This window comes from Ananas comosus, linkage group 9 (genome assembly GCF_001540865.1).
Source record: "Ananas comosus cultivar F153 linkage group 9, ASM154086v1, whole genome shotgun sequence".
Classification (NCBI taxonomy): Eukaryota; Viridiplantae; Streptophyta; class Magnoliopsida; order Poales; family Bromeliaceae; genus Ananas; species Ananas comosus.
In genome coordinates this window covers 12,098,944-12,119,181 of record NC_033629.1, presented here as the reverse complement: position 1 = coordinate 12,119,181, position 20,238 = coordinate 12,098,944, and the positions used below count along the sequence as shown (strand labels likewise).

At 38.4% G+C, this 20,238-nt stretch overlaps 2 protein-coding genes and 1 pseudogene across 2 annotated transcripts; 1 reads left to right on the top strand and 2 right to left on the bottom strand.

The window, feature by feature from the left end:
* LOC109715263 (putative disease resistance protein RGA1) lies at positions 352–7,092 on the bottom strand. Its single transcript, XM_020240188.1, is given in 4 exon segments — positions 352–831; positions 1,843–3,659; positions 3,661–5,290; positions 6,684–7,092. Coding segments are annotated over 3 exon segments (3,756 nt in total). The 5' UTR covers positions 7,005–7,092; the 3' UTR covers positions 352–831; positions 1,843–1,854.
* LOC109715261 lies at positions 9,141–10,961 on the top strand (annotated as a pseudogene).
* On the bottom strand, positions 14,999–19,830 carry LOC109714808 (disease resistance protein RGA2-like). The gene is made up of 2 exons (XM_020239514.1): positions 19,456–19,830; positions 14,999–18,838 (listed from the first exon to the last, which is right to left on the bottom strand). Exons 1-2 carry the CDS (start codon positions 19,774–19,776, stop codon positions 14,999–15,001), a joined length of 4,161 nt encoding a protein of 1,386 aa, XP_020095103.1. The 5' UTR covers positions 19,777–19,830.

The window sequence follows — 20,238 nt, the reverse complement described above, 5'->3', positions numbered from 1 at the left end:
GAAGGAAATTCTGCTTCGTATATATGCTTGTTAACATTGTGGGCATTTATTGAAAAACTTTTGCTTGGTCATTTTCGGCTTGTTTATGATTGAGCCAAGCTCGAGCTTGCTTATTCAATTTCGAATCAAACTCAGACCTACTTGTGAATGAATACCTTACCTTAGGTAAAAGATTGCTAAGGTTATTAGCACTATCCTCTTCAAACACAACATCACATATTTATTGTAAACTCACTTTAGCTTTTAGAACTGGAGCCCTTGCTAAGTTTCGAGCAGGACATGAGATGTTTGCAAACAATGAGCTCAATTGAGAAAGAGAACAAAGAACCATCTCAATTTTGCATTTATTGTAAATCAAAATGTCTAAATTAACAATACAGCACAACTTCGTTTGGAGATCTTTCGGTTTTTCTGTTTAGTATTACAACTTGCAAATCACTTCCACTACATTATTTTTTTAATATTTTAGTAGTACAGCTATTATACTAGCAACAACAGGTGCGAACAAAAAAAAGGTAGAAATAGATCGAATTGGTACAGAAAGAGCTCCCTCATACTTTGTCCACTGAAGCCAACTGCAGAAGAAAGCAAGCTGATAAATCTGTTATCAAACATAGTATCAGAATATCATAGTAAAGAAACTGAAGAGAAAATAAATATATAAAACGTAACAATGAACTACTTTGAACTTCATCAAGCAATTACTACCTAAAAGGTGAACTTGCCGAAACAGAAATTCACCGATGCTTTCATATTTTCTGTTCTGCAATCAGCTCTGCTTGATTATAAATTTGATAGAGCTCCTAATTTGAAGGCAAGATAAGCGCAAGCCTTTATTGAAACATAAACAAATCAACCATGCATTCCATAATATAAAGGGTTGCATAAAATTTTCTTAGCTTAAAGGTCTATCAATCTGGGAAAAAAGAAAAACTATTTTAGAATTTCAAACAAATATACTGTATAGTGACCTACACATCTACCTACTTTGGAAAAAACACTCATGCAACTTATATGACAATAGACCCCTCAACTATTAGGATTCTTTGAAATAGGCCCCTCAAATTTTTTTTTAACTGATTTTTTAAAAAATATTTTATGATTAATTTTTGTTAACTAGACAAAATGTTTATTAAATTTCATACAAAAGATGGCCAAATTCAATAATTATAATTATTTTTCTATGAATAAAATTAAATAACTAATAACAAACAGTTAATATATCTATAAAATTTTCTAAATTTTAAATTTATATATTTTTTTTTAAAATTATTGTAATAGTTTTCTCTCTTTTTTTTCACACATGTTTTTATAAAATAATTTAATTATTAATAAGTTTTTACAAAAATTTATGTTGCACACNTTTTATAAAATAATTTAATTATTAATAAGTTTTTACAAAAATTTATGTTGCACACAAACCAATTTAAATTTTTTTTATTATTAAATTTTTTATTTAAATTTATTCAATTAATAATTTTTTTTTGAGAGATAGGTAGCATGCTACCCGCTTCGTTTATTTCATTTAAAAATAAACTTAGTTGGAAATGTCAATCAACTAGGATTCGAACTTGGGTCTCGGATACCAACCACCCAACCCTTTACCACTTATTCAATTAGTAATTAAGTTAATAAACAATATAAAAATATACTTCTCTAACAAATATAATATTTTATATGTCACATGCTCTGTTAAGAGTCTGTTGCTGCTGAAAGTAGAGGAACAAAAATTAAAAAAAAAAAAAAAAAGCAGGGTAGTAAAACAAGACTAAGATACAAATAATATTGAGAAGAAAAAGTTGCATTTAAGAGGGTTAGAGATAGTACAGAGATGGGGCATACCCGATCTTTTTCTTAGTAAGGAGATTTTTCAGTAACCTGCACCCAACGAATATTGGCGAATTTTTGGGAGCCTTCTATGTACTCCTTCAACTCGGGGCGACAGCCGGTAATTGTTAGAGAATTCATTGAGGCGGGCAGCTCTGGAATCGTCTCAAGCAAAGGAGCATCATCTATAGTCAAATGACGCAGGGCTTGAAGATCAATCATACTGGTTGGTAAGGATACAAGAGACGAGGCCTCAAAAATTTCCAAGCTTTTAAGGGAGTTTCGGTTTTGCAACAGCCATTGCTCGTCGAGGGATGTGAGTTCGGTGCCATCATGTATGCTGAGTGAGCTAACAAAGCTGAGGCTTCTCAGTGGTTCGAGACGCAACAGAGCTGGCCGGTCGATATAAAGATCCATTGAAGGGCGCAGCACCATATCTGTGTGGCTGGTACTAGCGACGCCTAATGGTGGTTGCAACAGTGAAAGCTCGACGAGCGCGTCGCACCCTCCAATCTGCAAGGATTCAAGCGAGGGGAGAGCTTGTAGCCCATCCACTGACGACAGTTCCTTACAATTCCGGATGCAGAGTTGCGACAACCTTGGAAAAACTTCCGCCAGAGGAAAGGACGTCATGCTTGCACAACCAACAATGGACAAGTAGCGTATAGCGGCCAGTATTGGCAATGACTCGAGTAGCGACAGATAGAGATCGCCGTTTGATACAAGAGTGGGCTTTTCAAGCGTCTCGGGCAATCGATCGTCTAGAATCCCGTGCGTCGTGCGATTGGGACACATTTCTATAGTCAAACGCTCGAGGGAGGGAAGTTTTTGGAAGAATTTTTCCGGCAAATGCCTTAGATTTTCACATCTTTCAATGGATAAACTCTTCAAGGCTGGAAAATATTGTTGCTGCAACATGAATCCATCTAGAGATGTGAGGTTGGGGCACTCACAAATTCTTAGTTCAGAAAGTGCCGGATGCGATGATGAGCATGATGCTCGTCCTTGGCCGCTACTGCAATCTTGTTGCATCATCGGAAGAGAAGTCAATCCGGCCTCCTTAATCTCCAGTTGATTTAGAGTAAGAGGCAAAGCAGGTAAACCCTTCAAGCTAGGACAAGAATGTATAAGCAATTTATTAAGCAGAGGAAACATGTGCTCACCTTCGAACAACTCCAAGTCTGGCATGTCAAACAATTGTAGCTCCTGTAGTGATGGAAAGGCGCAACCACCACCACTTCTTGAGCACCATAGTTTCTTCACAGCCCGCATGCTTTGTAAATTAAGAAGCCTGAGCAAAGGAAGTTGCCCAAAAGGTGGGAGGTTCTCCCATCTGCTACAGTCGTATAGATTGATATCTGTTACATTGGAAAGAGATGTCGCCGTCATCCAATGTGGAGATCTAACTCCGGCGTATCCTGCGATTGCAAGTGTCTTGAGATTGGTATGTGGTTTTAAATTATCAAGAAGCGGCTGATCTACCTCGAGACCACCAGAGCGATTCCTAGACCAATCGAGTGACAATTCATCAAGATTTTTTTTCTCAATCAAGTTGGCATCCGCAGCCTCTTCGGAACTCCTTACATTTTCCAGGCCCCTAATGCATAATTTTCGGAGGTTTTGCAGGTCTTTTAATTGATCTATATTATAGCCGCGCTCCTCACGGACATGGAAATAATTTAAGTTCTGAAGTAATGTTACTTTGCCGATCCAAGGAATCTTGGCTGTTACAAAAGCAGGAATATTTAGCAGCCTCAATTGAACTAGATTGCTCATTCCATCCAGTGTCGAATCATCTATTTCAGTTCCCCGAAAGTCGGTGATAGAGTCTACACACAGATTGAGGTACAATAGATACCTCCTTTTGTGTGAAAGTCCAGAGGGAGAGGTAGCGGAGGTGAATGAGTTTACCAACTTCATCGGGAAACTTATAGTCAACTATACTCACTTGTAGTAAGCGTAAGCTTTTTAACTCTTTTAGAACCTCATTAAAAGCTACTGCATCATAGTCCTTGTCTGAATGAATAATAATAAGGGTGCGTAAGTTCTTGAGATTGGAGATCATACGACTGTTTACCCTGTTGAGAAATAAGTGGCGTATTGTTTTTGGAATTTGTCTGGAACCGTCACCTTCAACTCCCATACATTCCCCTGAAGAGACAAATTGAGCTAGATCATGCAACAGATCATGCATGACATAATGTTGTTTACGGTCAGAACCATAGTCGCTTATTTTGATATCAAAAAGGGATTTTCTTGCTAGATGGTTTAAATACTCCTCTCCGATATCCTCTAAGCTTCGCTTTTCATATACTTGTTTCTTGATTAACCCAGAACCTATCCACACATGGATAAGCTCATTCTTTTCAAACAAAGAATCCTTAGGAAATATACTGCAGTATCTAAAGCAAATTTGCAAGCTTGTCGGCAGATGATGATAGGTCAATCTCAGAATCATCCTAATGTTGTCCTCACTTTCTCGCAAATTTAGAAAATTTTCATTCAAAATTCTTCTCCAATATTTTTCATCCATCCAAGAGTTCAGACATCCGCCCAAAATTTTTGCTGCCAACGGGCATCCCCCAAGCTTCTTTGCTATTTGTTGACCAATCAACTGTAAGTTTCTATGATTGTCAATGTTCTCTCCGGCAAAGGCATGCTTATTGAAAAGTAGTATAAAATCATCTTCTTTTAACCCACTCAATTTTAAAGATTCTTTTTTACCTTGTAGAACTTTGGCTACTGTATTCACCACTGAATTCATTCGCGTTGTCAAGAGAATCTTGCTTCCTTTCTTTCCGAATTTTAAAGGAGCCATGAATTTATCCCATTCAAGTATTTTATCATCATTCCAAACATCATCCAGCACGAGAAGAAACTTCTTGGAGATCAGCTTCTCTTTAAGAATCTCTTGAATTGTATTAAGTCTCTTGTCTCCGAGGCTATCCCAAACCCCTGCCGCTTCTAAGGTCTTTCTTGTCAGCATAGCCACATCAAATTGATCGGAAACACACACCCACAAAACCAAGTCAAAGCACTGCCGCACTTTTTCATCGTGGTAGATGAGCTGCGCGAGAGTAGTTTTTCCCAACCCACCCATGCCAACGATCGTAAAAGCCGAGACCTTTTCGACAGTTGCAGAAGCATTCTCCGGCTCATCGCTTGTCGGTTTTGTTAACCATTCAACTATCCTTTCCTTCTCCGTGTCTCGGCCACAAATCGTATCCTCAGTTAAAAAGGAGCTAGTCTCACGAGCATTTCGTATCTCATCTTCCTGTTGACGCTTAACATCCGAATTATATAGCTGCGAAACAAGCTGGAGTAAAGTTTCACTAGTAGCAGCAACATTATCTAACGCCTTCACGGCCTCCCTCAACCTCGTCACGGTGTCGTCGTTTCCGAAGATATTGTTAGCAAAATCAGCAAACTTCCTTTTTAAGTTGAGTGCAGTACCTTGTTGTACCTGTTGGAATTAGTCTAAGTTAAGAAATTTAATTAAAATCAAATAGATTATTAAAAGACAATTTAAAATTTAATTTAAATGCAATATATTTAATATGAGGAAGTTACGCGTAAAGCTGTCCAAAATATCCGATATACCATACCCGATCCGGACCCTATCCGGATCCAAACCGGACCCGATAAAAAATAGATAGTATACGGGTAAAAAAGAATATCCATTAAAGTTTCAGGTATGGGTCCGAATACTTTATATCCATACCCGACTTGGACCTGAACCCGATCTTTTAATGGGTAGGGTATGGAAGAGGTTTCAAATCCGAACTCGGAACCGGACTCGGATCTGGACCCGGTAAAATACCCGATAGCAAATAAAAAATCTAAAGTTGAGCGATCAATTTCAATAGGACTTAGAAATGAAGGATCTCTGTATATTTTCATCCTAGTGAAAACCCTGGTCTTTTTGTTTACTCTTTTTTTTTTAACTCATTTTTTAATTGTAGCTGTTTACTATTTGAATCTTTTTTTTTAAACGAATTTTATTGGACTAGGTGCAACTAATTAAACGTGGGTTTTTTATCATGATAGGTTTATAATTTGTCTATAAATTGTTTAATAAAATTTATAAAAAATATATACATATGGTACCCATACCCGATCTAGACCCTAGCATTCGATTTTAAGCGGATAGTATATAGGTAATCACTATCCAGACCCGCTCAAATAGACCTGATTGGTATATTATTAATTTAAGTATTCAGACCCGAATCCGATCCGAAGTCAAATGGGTAGGGTATAGTTTTTGTTTTCGTATCCATCTCGTTTTAGGGTACGGGTATAGTATATCAACTACCCAAACCTGACGCGGTCCACGGACACCTTTAGTTACGCAACGTATTCTCTCTCCTCTATCGGAAAAATGGGGTACACAGCTTTCCACGAGATGCGGGATAGTGTATCCCTCTTTAGCAGAAGGTCCTACATCGTTCTTTCGACCGTCAAGTTTATATATTATTATACGAGATATATACGAGATATAATAATAAAAAAGAGATATATACGAGATTGTAATTAAAAAAAAAATTTTACTCTATCATATCTTATTTTCGAAAGTTGAAATTTTGAAAGTCGAATTGATATTAAATTAGGCACTTCTTTGAGACCGTACAATTAAGCAGATCGGAATAATTCGAAGTATTGTGTTGCTAGAGCAACTAGCCGAAGACAAACACGCAGAGAGACTAAAGTTACTTTATTGCACGTCTCACCTTGCTATTTTTCGAAACCTTTTATCTATTAATTTAATTTTGTCTTTAATTTAATATTTATTTGTTAGTTGATTTAATCAAAAATCTGTAAAATTAAATCAAATTCCAGACTTTAACCCCCGACAGTACCTTGTTATCTCCAGCTTGCACTGCCTTCTCCAGCTCGTAGTACTCCATCTCATCGAGCACGTCCTCCGCCTGATCGACAGCGTCTCTGAGCTGCCACAGCCAGGCGTCCAGTACGTCGTTTTGCTTCGTAGTGACGGTCTGCCCCCCCTCGACGAAAGCCAAGATCGTTCGAATCCGCAGAAAAGCCTGCTGAAGCCTCTGGATCTCGTCCTGCATGGTGCTCGGCCCGGCACCGCACGTCCCGACGTAGGATACGGCTGTGCTGATCAGCTTCTCGATTACGACCGATGCCGCGGACTCAGCTACCAAGGCCAAAGCCATGTTTCCTGTGTAGCTAGCTCTCTACTTCTTCCTCAAATGATCAGATGAACACAATCAATGACCGAAAGGATAAACCCAACAGTTTTGAACAGCCAATCATGTAGGAGTTCTCTGCGAATTCCTTCTCAGCCACTCACAAAGGAGTTTTCCCACCGTGTTGGGCCCCTTGAAAATCATATTACCCATCTGATGCTCATCTTAAAAAAAGTCCAAGATTCAATTCAGGAATGTGGGAGGGAATTACATTGTGGTCTAGGCAGTACCCACACCAAGATGACGAAAAAATAAAATAAAATAAAATAAAAGTAAATTACACTTTTGGTCTAAAAACTACTAGGAGTGCAATACTTAATTTAGTCATCGAACTTTAATTCGTTGTAATTTTTGACTCGAACGAGGAGCGTGATATTTTAATTTCGAACTTTAATTAGTTATAATTTTTTGTACGAATTATAAGATATGTAATATTTTAGTTCTCGAACTTTCTAAATCATAAAAATATCATACTTAATAATATAATAATAATTAAAATATTATATTATTTTAATATTAGTACTTCATCAACGCTTATTTAAAAAAAAAAAAATGGACGGTGAATCTTAATTGTAATAATTCGAAAAGTTTGAGAACTAAAGTGCCATACGCCTTATAGTTCGAACAAAAAATTGCAACTACAGTTCGACGGCTAAAATGTCGCGCATCTCATAACTCCGGTCAGAAATTATAACAAACAAAAATTCGAAGACAAAAATTGTGTAGGATATTATATTCTTTGTTGATGTTAATGTTTTAGAGGATTAACTGGTGTTGTATACTTTTAGATCATCTCTGAGTAGGGATGCAAACGGGGCGGATCTGGCGGCGGAAGACAACCCCCGCTCCGCCCCGACTAGCAAAATTCCGTCCCGCCTCCCGCCCCGAATCCGTGAGCGGTTAAAAAATACATCCCATAATCCGCCCCGCCTCGTAACCGCCTCCCGCCGGCGCCCCGAATCGCCCGCCAACTAATATTTTTTATAAAATTATAATATTATTAATATTTTGTAAAATATAAATTAATAATTTTTAATAATATTATATATATAATTTAATAATATTAATGGTAAAAATTAAAAATATCAATCACAATTCAAAACAAAATTCAAATATTTCAAATACATAGAAATGAGAGTAATAATTTATTTGTATTTTAAACTTTTTTATAAATAATTATTTTTGGGGAATATTTTTTAAAAATACAAATGATATTCGGGGCGGATTCGGGGCGGGGCGGATTCGGGGCGGGTCAAAATTTTTCCCGTTTTCTGCCCCGAATCCGTCTCGGATCGTAAAACTTATCCCGTTTCCTGCCCCGAATCCGTTTATTTTCTCTCATTTACTGCTCCCGTCGGGGCGGATCGGGGCCGGAGCTCCACCAACCCGGATCCGTTTGCATCCCTATCTCTGAGTCTGTTATATGGTATTGGGTAGTTAAATAACTCATACTTCTATCTTGCAGATACTTTGCTCTGTTATCCAAGCCCTATTTTGTGCTTCTTTTTATGATCGCCTGCTATTTATCTGGCTATATTTAAATGTAATCGGACACATTTCTTTGTATGTATAATATGTACGTACGCAGTGTACAATTACATATAGGATGCAAGTTCTAATCACTGGTATTCAGTTGAGTGAAAGGCCCTGGAACTCCTTTTGATAATCTGTTTAATATGAGACAAAAAAAAAAAAAAAAAAAAAAAAAAAAACCAGAAGAAGATTTTGGATCTATCATTTTCTAAAATGTTTAGTATATATTTGTGTTTGACTTTGCTGATAATGAAATTCCTAGTAACCATATTAACTTTCTTTTGGTGCATTATTGCTTAAAATTAGCGCTTCAATTTTGTACCTTGTTCTGTTCTATGTAAGCAAAATTTAGCCTGTATGATCAATTTTTTATATATTTGTTATCTAGTTTGAGTACATTTGTTTTTTCTAGTTCACCCTTCAGCTCTAAATATGAAACCTATTATACCAGATGCAATCTTGTTATTTTTGTAATCTATTTTCTATTTCACATGTTTATACAAGTTCCCTAACAAGTCTCATTAAAAAAAAGCACATTTTCAGAGAATATGTGCCATATGCCTTTGTGCCATGAAACCGGCCGGCTGCGGCCATGCGCTCTTCACTGCAGAATGCTCTCATATGTTCCACTTCCACTGCATCTCATCGAGCATAAAGCACGGTAATTCTCTGTGTCCGGTTTGTAGAGCCAAATGGAGTGAGATTCCCCTCCTCAGCCCCCCCGCCTTTGACGTAACTCTCGGACAAGCTCAAGCGAACCCAGTCGTAGACTTTGTGAGCCAGGTGCACCGGTACCTTCCTCTCTACCGTGATGAAGAGCCGGCCGCTTTCAATGATGATGAGCCTATAGTTTTGCAGTCCGAAACAGTTCAAATTCCCCAAACTGAATCTGATAGAAGAGTGGAGTTAAGGACATATCCGGAATTCTCTGCGATTCCACAATCATCATCGCACGAAGACTTTACTATATTGATACATGTCAAAGCCCCTCATCCTACTTCGACGAGCGTGCAATCTTCGCGTGCTCCTATAGACCTCGTCGCGGTCATTGATGTAAGTGGCAGCATGGCGGGAACGAAACTTGCACTTTTGAAGCGCGCATTAGGGTTTGTGATCCAAAATCTCGGTCCGTCTGATCGGCTCTCCGTCATTGCATTTTCATCCATGGCCCGTCGGCTCTTCCACCTCCGTCGTATGTCAGAGATTGGTAGGCATGCAGCCCTGCAAGCTGTCAATTCGATCGCTGGTTGCTAACGGCGGCACCAACATAGCAGAGGGATTGAAGAAAGCTGCCAAGGTGTTCGATCAACGGCGTCTTAAGAATCCAGTTGGTAGCATAATCCTTCTTTCCGATGGACAAGATACGTACACCATCTCCTCTAACAATAGCGGAGCCTCTATAGACTATAGGCCGCTTATCCCGTTATCCATTCTTTGGCTCAGGCCAAAGAATTCCGATCCACGCCTTTGGATTTGGCACCGATCACGATTCAACTGCCTTGCATTCGATCGCCGAGACATCTAGTGGAACCTTCTCTTTTATTGAAACTGAGAGTGCGATTCAGGACGCGTTCGCACAGTGCATCGGCGGGCTCCTTAGCGCGGTTGTGCAAGAAATGCAAGTAAAATTAGAGTGCTCGGATCCTGGCGTGCTTCTCAATTCTCTTAAGTCGGGAGGGTACGATAATCAGGTGGATACTGATTCTCGAAGAGGATCGATCAAAGTCGGTGACATATATGCTGACGAAGAGAGGGATTTTCTTGTTTTAGTGAACATTCCACGATCGCAGCAAGAGACTACGATGTTAGTGAAAGTGAATTGCGCCTACAAAGATTCGAGGACGAAGGAGCGTGTAGAATTGCAAGATGAAGTGACAATCCAAGGGCCAAAGTTTTGTGCAGATCAAGAAGTCTCGATTGAGGTCGATCGAGAGTGGAACCGCCTGCGAGCCGCAGAGGCCATGTCAACGGCCAGGCTGGCAGTGGAAAGGGGCGCACTTACTGAGGCGGTGTCCGTGCTGGAAGAATTCAGAAAGAAACTATCGGAGTCCAGGGCGGCAATATCGGGCGATCAGTTTTGTTTGGCGCTGGATGCAGAGTTAAAGCAGTTGCAGGAGAGGACGGCGGATCATCAAAGGTACCGAACCACAGGCCGCGCGTACATGCTTTCTGGTCTGAGCTCGCATTCTATGCAAAGGGCAACAGCGCGGGGGAACCGACCGACAGTGCTAACCTTGTTGGTGTCTATCAGACGCAATCCATGGTCGACATGGTGCACCGATCGCAGATGCTGGGCCGGCCCTAGCCTCGAGGTCCGGTCCGGCCACAGGGAAGGTAAACACATGGTTTTCTTCAGAAGACCTAAAAGGGACCAAAAAGGGTGAAACTTAATTTATAGTAAACATTTTTCCTTCCTTGGTCAGTACCTGTATGTTTCTTTCTTATTATTAGTTTTAAGGCGGTGGGGGTTATACAAAAGAATAAAATCTGGGAAGGTGGAGAAGGGATGGGTTGTTAAATGGTGTTTAGTGTTGTAATGGGAAAAGTGCAGGTGCTTTTTCTTTTCTTTTTTTTTCCCCTCTCTCTATTGCTAAGCATTTTGTGTTGTGGTTTTGGTGTTGTATATAAAGAATTTTTGCTTGGTATGCGTGTAACTTTGAGGGCTTTATTGAAAAACTTTTGCTCGGTGTCGCTCGGCTTGTTTACAATTAAGCCAAGCTCGAGCTTTGCTTATTCAATTTCGATTAAGCCAAGCAAAAGCTGATACAATCATAAATGAGAGAAAAACTAAAACAGAAAATATGCGGGTAAAATAAGATTCATTAAATAAGAAAATATTACACCTGACTAAAGCATCTTAGGCGGTAGTTAGATCCAAGAGTTTAAGAAGGTTAAGCGTGTTAGGATTAGAGTAGTTCTAAAATGGGTGACCTCTCTAGAAAGTTGGAGCGTCACAATTGGTATCAGAGCTAGTTATGAGCCGGAATAAGTTGGAGCATCACAGTTGTTATCAGAGCCAAAAAGAGTCAGAAAGTACCATGCAAATTATTAACCGGATTTCCAACAATTGGTATCAGAGCCGAAAAGAGTCAGAAAGTACCATGCAAATTATTAACCAGATGACAGCATATTCGAAAAGAATATAGATCCAATGTACCAGATAGCTACGTCAAAGTCAAGTGACTCGTAGCAGATCAACTTAGGTGACGTTCAGGTGAAACCGAAGCAAGGAATCGCTTTGAAGAAGTTGGCCCCCGCACAACAAACAACAGCAGGTGGTTCTGACGCTTTACGAAAAGAGAGCGAGAAGAGCCCGTGAAGAGATCAAAGAAGACTTAATTGACTAGATAGCCAGAAGGGCTAGGCAACCAAGCCGAAGTACAGAAAATTCGGCGAGATCTCGATGAATTAAGAACGTCATCCAAACAAAAGGTACAAATCCGAAACTTATTTTTTTGGATTTTCAAGTTTTTTTTTGGATTTAGATAATTGATTTATTCAACCTGACTTACCAAAGTTTGATGGAACGAACTTTAAACAATGGAAAATCATCATTCGATATTTTTTAGAATCCCAAGATTTGTGGGATGTAGTGGAGAATAGAAATTATGAAAAAGAATTTGGTAAAGAAGAATTTTAAAAAAAGAGATGGAGAAGCTCTATCATATATTTTTCAAGTAATGGATCTATCTTTGGTTAGAAAAATTTCAACGATAAAGACGGCACGAAAAGCGTGGAGAATGTTATCGAAAATTGGAGAAGAAGATTTGCAGGAAGAGAATAAAATTAAAGAAGAAGAAGAAATTCAATCCAACAACGAAGATATTGAAGTCCCAATTTGCAAAGAAAGTTGGAAAGAAAAATCTGATCAAAATTATGAAGAAAATCAGATTCGTGAAGAATATGTTGATGATCAAAACGGTGCGACTCAGGCTGACGAGAAAGTTCACAATGATAATATGATTGAAGAAATTTATGTTGATGAAGAAATTATGCAACAAAGTAAGGAGAAAGTTTACCATTATTTTGATGTGATCGAAAATACAGATCACAAATTAGATTTACGAAAACAGAAAGCACATGAAAATGCACAAATCGAGATCAATGTACCGAACAACCATCCGTGTCGATCAGACTTTCCTCGGTTACCACAAAATTACAAAATTCATATCCATCCAATTTTTTCAAATTACATGTTTTTCAAGATATTTGCAGGAATCCGCGGATCTTTAAGGATAATGTGGATAATCAGTATTACAGATATCAAAGATTCCGTACATGGCAACATAATTGGACAGGCGTTATGCTGCACAACTCGAACACGAAGACAACAACAGCAACAGAAATTGCCAAATCAAAGTGTGCGTTTCATAGAGTTTGTAGCTTGAAGATAAAGTTTGGATTAAGGGATGATGTTGGAAATAATAATCCAAACTTAATTTAAAATTTAGTGAGAGATAGAGTATATCCAAATTATACATTGAATAGGATTTGTAATTATCCAAAGTAAAAGTTGGATTTATCATCTGTTATGATTTGATGGCTATATATAGTTAGGCGTGGGTTAATTAGATGAAGAAGCCATAGTAGACATGGTTGTATAGGTGTTGCTCAGAATGTAATTAATTGCTTTTTATTAATAAAGTATTAGTTTAGGTATCTTCTCCCTCCTCCAATATCTCTTCTCTATATTATTTTGTTCTATTTTAGATCTTGGGTTATATAATTGGTATTAGCATAGGTATTGATTCCAACAATTGGTATCAGAGAAAATCATGTTTCCAACATTCATCAAGCAATTACAACATGAAAGGGGAACTTTGTCGAAGCAGAAATCCGCCGATGCTTTCATATTTTCTGTTCTGCAATCAGCTCCATTTGATTATAAATTTGATCGAGCTCCTAATTTGAAGGCAAATTAAGCTCAAGCTGTTATTGAAACATAAACATATCAATCATGCATTCCATAATATAAAGGGTTGTACAAAATTTTCGTAGCTTAAAGGTCTATCAATTTGGGAAAAAATATTTTTAGAATTTCAAACAAATACACTATATAGTGACCTACACAATTACCTACTTTGGAAAAAATACTGATGCAACTTATATGGCAGCATAAGATCAGGCAACTAGAAAGCAACTTAATGCAAGTACACATGCAGAAAATAAGTAAAGAGAAAAGGAAAAAAAGAATTGTATCATCTCTAAAAGAGAATATATCTATCACGGATGTATAATTAAACGAGAACACTATATAATACAAATTAACTTTATGATTTATGCAATGGTACTAAATTATTAAATAAAAAATGTGAAGTATTGAATGATTCAACCAATCCTCTTTCTTTTTTTTTTCTTTTTGAGGAGAAAATTCAACTAGCCAACAATCCAACTTTTAATATTATTGATCAAAGTACCGACCGTCCCTAGAGCAAGTAGTAAAGGGCTTGGTGGTTGGTACCCGAGACCCAAGTTCGAATTCTAATTGATTCACATTTTCAGCTAAGTTTATTTCTAAATGAAATAAACGAAGCAGGTAGCGTGCTATCTATCTCTCAAAAAAAAAAAAAAATATTGATCAAAGTGTCACTTTCTCATTTATCCAAACACGCCGTTAATCGGTATACAACCAATTCACTTAAAAACATAAAGATACAATGCTCACAGGTTTTGATTATGATTCGGCCCAACCAACCTCATGCTATTTTAAACATAACTCAGTCCAATCCAGCCTCACGCTATTTCGAATGTGATTAGACTTCCTACCACGGTAGGATGTTGACCCTTTAAGCCAACAAAAATTATCTAAGTCCAAAAACTAAAAGTTTACGAAGTCTCTATACATTTTCACCAAAAAAAAAAAGGTAAAATTTGTGAAGACCACCTCTACGATTATGATGCTTTGAAATAGATCCCTCAAATTTATTTTTTTAACTAATTCATTTTTAAGATTTTATGATTAATTTTTGTTAACTAGACAAAATGTTTACTAGATTTTATACAAAATTTGACCAAATTCAATTAATTATTTTTTTACGAAATAAAATTAAATAACTAATAACGAACGGTTAATATATCTATTAAATTTTCTAAATTTTAACTTTATATAAATTTTTTTAAATTATTTTAATCATTTCCTCTCTCCTTTTTTTTTCCATACATGTCTTTATAAAATAATTTAATTATTAATAAGTTTTTACAAAAAATTATGTTGTACATAAACCAATTTAAATTATTTTTATTATTAAATTTTTTATTTCAATCTATTTAATTAATAATTAAGGTAATAAATAATATAAAAATATACGTATGTAACAAATTATATATATATATATAGAGAGAGAGAGTTGAGCTGGAATACTATCAGTAGCAAACAGGCTCCGCTGCCATCCATTTNCAAAAAAAAAAAAAGACAGGGTCAGACAAGCCTAAGATGCAAATAATATTGAGAAGAAAAAGTTGCATTTAAGAGAGTTAGAGATAGTACAAAGATGGGGCATACCCGATATTTTTCTTAAAGGGAATTTTTGAGTAACCTCCACACAAGAAATATTGGCGAATTTTCCAGAGCCTTCTATGTGCTCCTTCAACTCGGGGCGACAGCCGCTAATTTCAAGAGATTTCATTGAGGTGGGCAGTTCCGGAATCGTCCGAAGCAAAGGAGCATCAAATATAAATAAATGACGCAGGGCTTGAAGATGTATCATACTGGTTGGTAAGGATTCAAGAGACGAGGCCTCATGAATTTCTAAGCGTTGAAGGGAGTTTCGGTTTTGCAACAGCCATTGCTCGTCGAGGGATGTGAGTTCGGTACCATCTCTTATTATGAGATAGCTAACAGAGCTGAGGTTTCTCAATGCTTCGACGCGCAACAGAGCTTGCCGGTCAATTTTAAGACAAAGCAGCTCCACACCTGTGTGGCTGGTACTAGTGAGGTCTAATGGTGGTTGCAACAGTGAAAGTTCGATGAGCTTGTCGCATCCTTCGATGGACAAGAATTTGAGCGAGGGGAGAGCTTGTAGCCCATCCAGTGACGACAGCTCTTTACAATTCCGGATTTGAAGATCCATTGGAGGGCGCAGCACCATATCTGTGGGGCTGGTACTAGTGACGCCGAGTGAAAGTTCGATGAGCTTGTCGCATCCTTCAATGGACAAGGATTGGAGCGAGGGGAGAGCTTGTAGCCCATCCAGTGACAACAGTTCTTTACAATTCCGGATGTGGAGTTCCGACAACCGTGGATAAACTTCCGCCGGAGGAAGGGACGTCATGCTTGCACAACCGTCAATGGACAAGGATTCGAGCGAGGGGCAAGATTGTAGCCCATCCAATGACGACAGCTCTTTACAGTTCCAGATGCGGAGTCTTGACAACCTTGGAAAAACTGTCGCCGGAGGAAGGGATGTCATGCTCGCACAATCATAAAGGAACAAGGTGACTAGAGAGGTCGGTATTGGCAATGACTCCTGGAGTAGCGACAAATCGAGATCGCCGCTTGAGACAACAGTGGGCCTTTCAAGTGTCTCAGGCAATCGATCGTCTAGAATCCTGTGCGTCGTGATATTGGGGCACATTTGTATAACCAAACCCTCGAGGGAGGGAAGTTTTTGGAAGAATTTTTCCAACAAATGCCTTAGATCACATTTTCTAATGGATAAACTCTTCAAGGCAGGAAAATATTGTTGCTGTAACATGAATCCATCTAGAGATGTGAGGTTTGGGCACTCATCAATTATTAATTCAGAAAGTGCCGGACGCGATGATGATGAGCACGATGCTCGTCCTTCGCCACTACTGCAATCTTGTTGCATCATCGGAAGAGAAGTCAATCCGACCGTCCAAATGTTCAATTTATTTAGAGTGAGAGGCAAAGCAGGCAAACCCTTCAAGGTAGGGCAAGAAGTTATAACCAAATTTTTAAGCAGAGGAAACATGTGCTCACCTTCGAACAACTCCAAGTTTGGCATCCTACTCAATTCTAGCTCTTCTAGTGATGGAAAGGCGCAACCGCCAACACTCGTTGAGCACCATAATTTCTTTACAGCCCGCATGCTTCGTAAATTAAGAAACTTGAGCAAAGGAAGTTGCCCAAAAGGTGGGAGGTTCTCCCATCTCTCACAGTTGGATAGTTTGATAGACCTTACATTAGAAAGAGAAGATATCGCCGTCATCCAATGTGGAGAACTAACTCCGGCATATCCGGCAATTTCTAGTTCCTTGAGATTGGTATGTGGTCGTAAGTTATCAAGAAGTGGCTCATCTACCTCTAGACCAACAGAGTGATTCGGAGACCAAAAGAGTGACAATTTATCAAGATATTTTTTCTCAATCAAGTTGGCATCCGCAGCCTCTTCGGAACTCCTTACATTTTCCAGATCCCAAATGTGTAGTTTTCGGAGGTTTTGCAGGTTTTTTAATTGATCTATCTTGTAGCCGCACTCCTCACGGACATGGAAATTATGTAACTCCTGGAGTGATGTTAGTTTGCCAATCCAAGGAATCCTGTCCATTATTTCTTGATAAGGAGTACGTAGCAGCCTCAATTTAACAAGATTGCTCATTCCATCCAGTGTCGAATCATCTATTTTAATCATTCCCCAAAGCTCCATTACTTCTAGGTGATAGAGTCTACACACAGATTGAGGTAGAATAGATATCTTATTTTCTCTGACAGCCCATGGAGAGAGGGAAAGGTAGCGGAGGTGAATGAGTTTACCAACTTCATCTGGAAACTCATAGTCATCTGCATGCACCACTCGTAGAAAGCGTAAGCTTTTTAACTCTATTAGAACCTCATTAAAAGCTACTACATCATAATCATTGTTTAAACGAATAATAAGGGTGCGTAAGTTCTTGAGATGGGAGATCATATGAGGGTTTACCTTGTTGACATATATGTGGCGGATTGTTTTGGGAATATCTCCAGAACCATCACCTTCAATTCCCAAACATTCCCCTGAAGAGACAAGCTGAGCTAGATCATGCAACAGATCATGCATGACATAACGTTGTTTACGGTTAGAACCATACTCGCTTATTTTGATATCAAAAAGGGATTTTCTTGCTAGATGGTTTATATACTCCTCTCCGATATCCTCTAAGCTTCGCTTTTCATGTATTGGTTTCTTGATTAACCCAGAACCTATCCACATACGGATAAGCTCATTCTTTTCAAACTCATGATCCTCAGGAAATATACTGCAGTATCTGAAGCAAATTTGCAAGCTTGTCGGCAGATGATGATAGCTCAATCTCAGAATCATCCTAATGTTGTCCTCACTTTCTTTCAAATTTAGAAAATTTTCATTCAAAATTCTTCTCCAGCATTTTTCATCCATGCAAGAGTTCAAGTATCCGCCCAAAATTTTTGCTGCCAACGGACATCCCCCAAGCTTCCTTGCTATTTGCTGACCGATCAATTGTAAGTTTTTGTGATCGTCAATGTTCTCTCCGGCAAAGGCATGCTTATTGAAAAGCAGTATAAAATCATCTTCTTTTAACCCACTCAATTTTAAAGATTCTTTTTTACCTTGTAGAACTCTGGCTACTGTATTCGCCACTGAATCCATCCGTGTTGTCAAGAGAATCTTGCTTCCTTTCTTGCCGAATTTTAAAGGAGCCACCAATTTATCCCATTCAAGTATTTTATCATCATTCCAAACATCATCCAACACGAGAAGAAACTTCTTCGAGATCAGCTTCTCTTTGAGAATCTCTTGAATTGTATTAAGTTTCTTGTCTCCAAGGCTATCCCAAACCTTTGCCGCTTCCAAGATCTGTCTTGTCAGCATGGTCACATCAAATTGATCGGAAACACACACCCACATAACCAAGTCAAAGCACTGCCGCACTTTTTCATCGTGGTAGATGAACTGCGTGAGAGTGGTTTTTCCCAACCCACCCATGCCAACGATCGCAAAAGCCGAGACCTTTCCGACAGTGGCAGAAGCATTCTCCTGCTCATCGCTTGTCGGTTTTGTTAACCATTCAACTATCCTTTCCTTTTCCGTGTTTCGACCACAAATCGTATCCTCAGTTAAGAAGGAACTAGTCTCACGGGCATTTCGTATCTCATCTTCCTGTTGACGCTTAACATCCGAATTGTATAGCTGCGAAACAAGCTGAAGTAAAGTTTCAGTAGTAGCAGCAACATTATCTAACGCCTTCACGGCCTCCCTCAACCTCGTCAAGGTGTCATCATTTCCAAAGATATTGTTAGCAAAATCAGCAAACTTCCTTTTTAAGTTGAGTGCAGTACCTTGTTGTACCTGTTGGAATTAGTTTAAGTTAAAAAATTTAATTTAAATCAAATAGATAATTAAAAGATTTAATTTAAAATTTAATTTAAATACAATATATTTAATATGAGGAAGTTACACGACGCATTCTCTCTCTCTCTCCTCTATCCGAAAAACGGGGTACACCGCTTTCCACGAGATGCAGGATCATGTACTCCTCTTTAGCGGAACGTCCTACAACTTCTTTTCGACCGTCAACTTTATATATTATTATAAAAAAGACAATAAAAGAGAGAAATATATGAGATCCTAACTAAAATTTTTTTTTACTCTATCATATCTTATTTTCTAAAGTTGAGATTTTAAAAGCCGAATTAACATTCAATCGAGCACTTATTTGAGACCGTACAATCAAACAGATCGGAATAATCCGAAGTGTTGTGTCGCTAGAGCAACTAGCCGAAGACAAGCACGCAGAGAGACTAAAGTTACTCTCGAACATTACATTACACGTCTCACCTAGCTATTTTTTGAAACCCTTTATCTTTTAATTTAATTTTGTCTTTAATTGAATATTTATTTGTTAATTGATTTAATCAAATATCTGTAAAATTAAATCAAATTCCAGACTTTAACCCCAACAGTACCTTGTTATCTCCGGCTTGCACTGCCTTCTCCAGCTTGTAGTACTCCATCTCGTCGAGCACGTCCTCCGCCTGATCGACAGCGTCTCTGAGTTGCCACAGCCAGGCGTCCAGCCCCTTGTTTTGCTTCGTACTGACAGTCTGGTCCCTCTCGACCATATCCAAAATCGTTTGAATCCGTGGAAAAGCCTGCTGAAGCCTCTGGATCTCCTCCTGCATGGCGCTCGGCCCGGCACAGCGTTCCCAAACGTAGGATACGGCCGTGCTGATCAGCTTCTCGATTACGATCGACACAGCAGACTGAGCTACATAGGCCAAAGCCATGTTTCACGTATAGCTAGCTCTCTAGTTCCCCCTCAAATGATCAGATGAACACAATCAATGACCAAAAGGGTTGACCCATCAGTATTGAACAGCCAATAATGTTGAGTGTCAGCTGTGAACTTTCTCAGCAACTCACAAAGTAGTAGCTTTTCCAAGTTTTAAAATGCCACCCCTAGTTTAAGGGCTAGAATAAAATTTAATCAAAGGTACAAAAATTATATGATAGCACATGCCAAACCAAAAAAATATACAATTTGTAGAAATTGGACGCTATTCGTTTCGACAAAAGCATTGCTATTCTTTTAATTGCAACATGGTACGTGTTAGAAAATATCATTATTTGACCCTTTTAATTAATTGCAACATGGTGTAAAATAATAGCATTACTTGACCCTTTTAATTAATTGCAACATGGTGTTAAATAATAATGCTATTATTTGTCCTTTTTAATTGCAACATGGT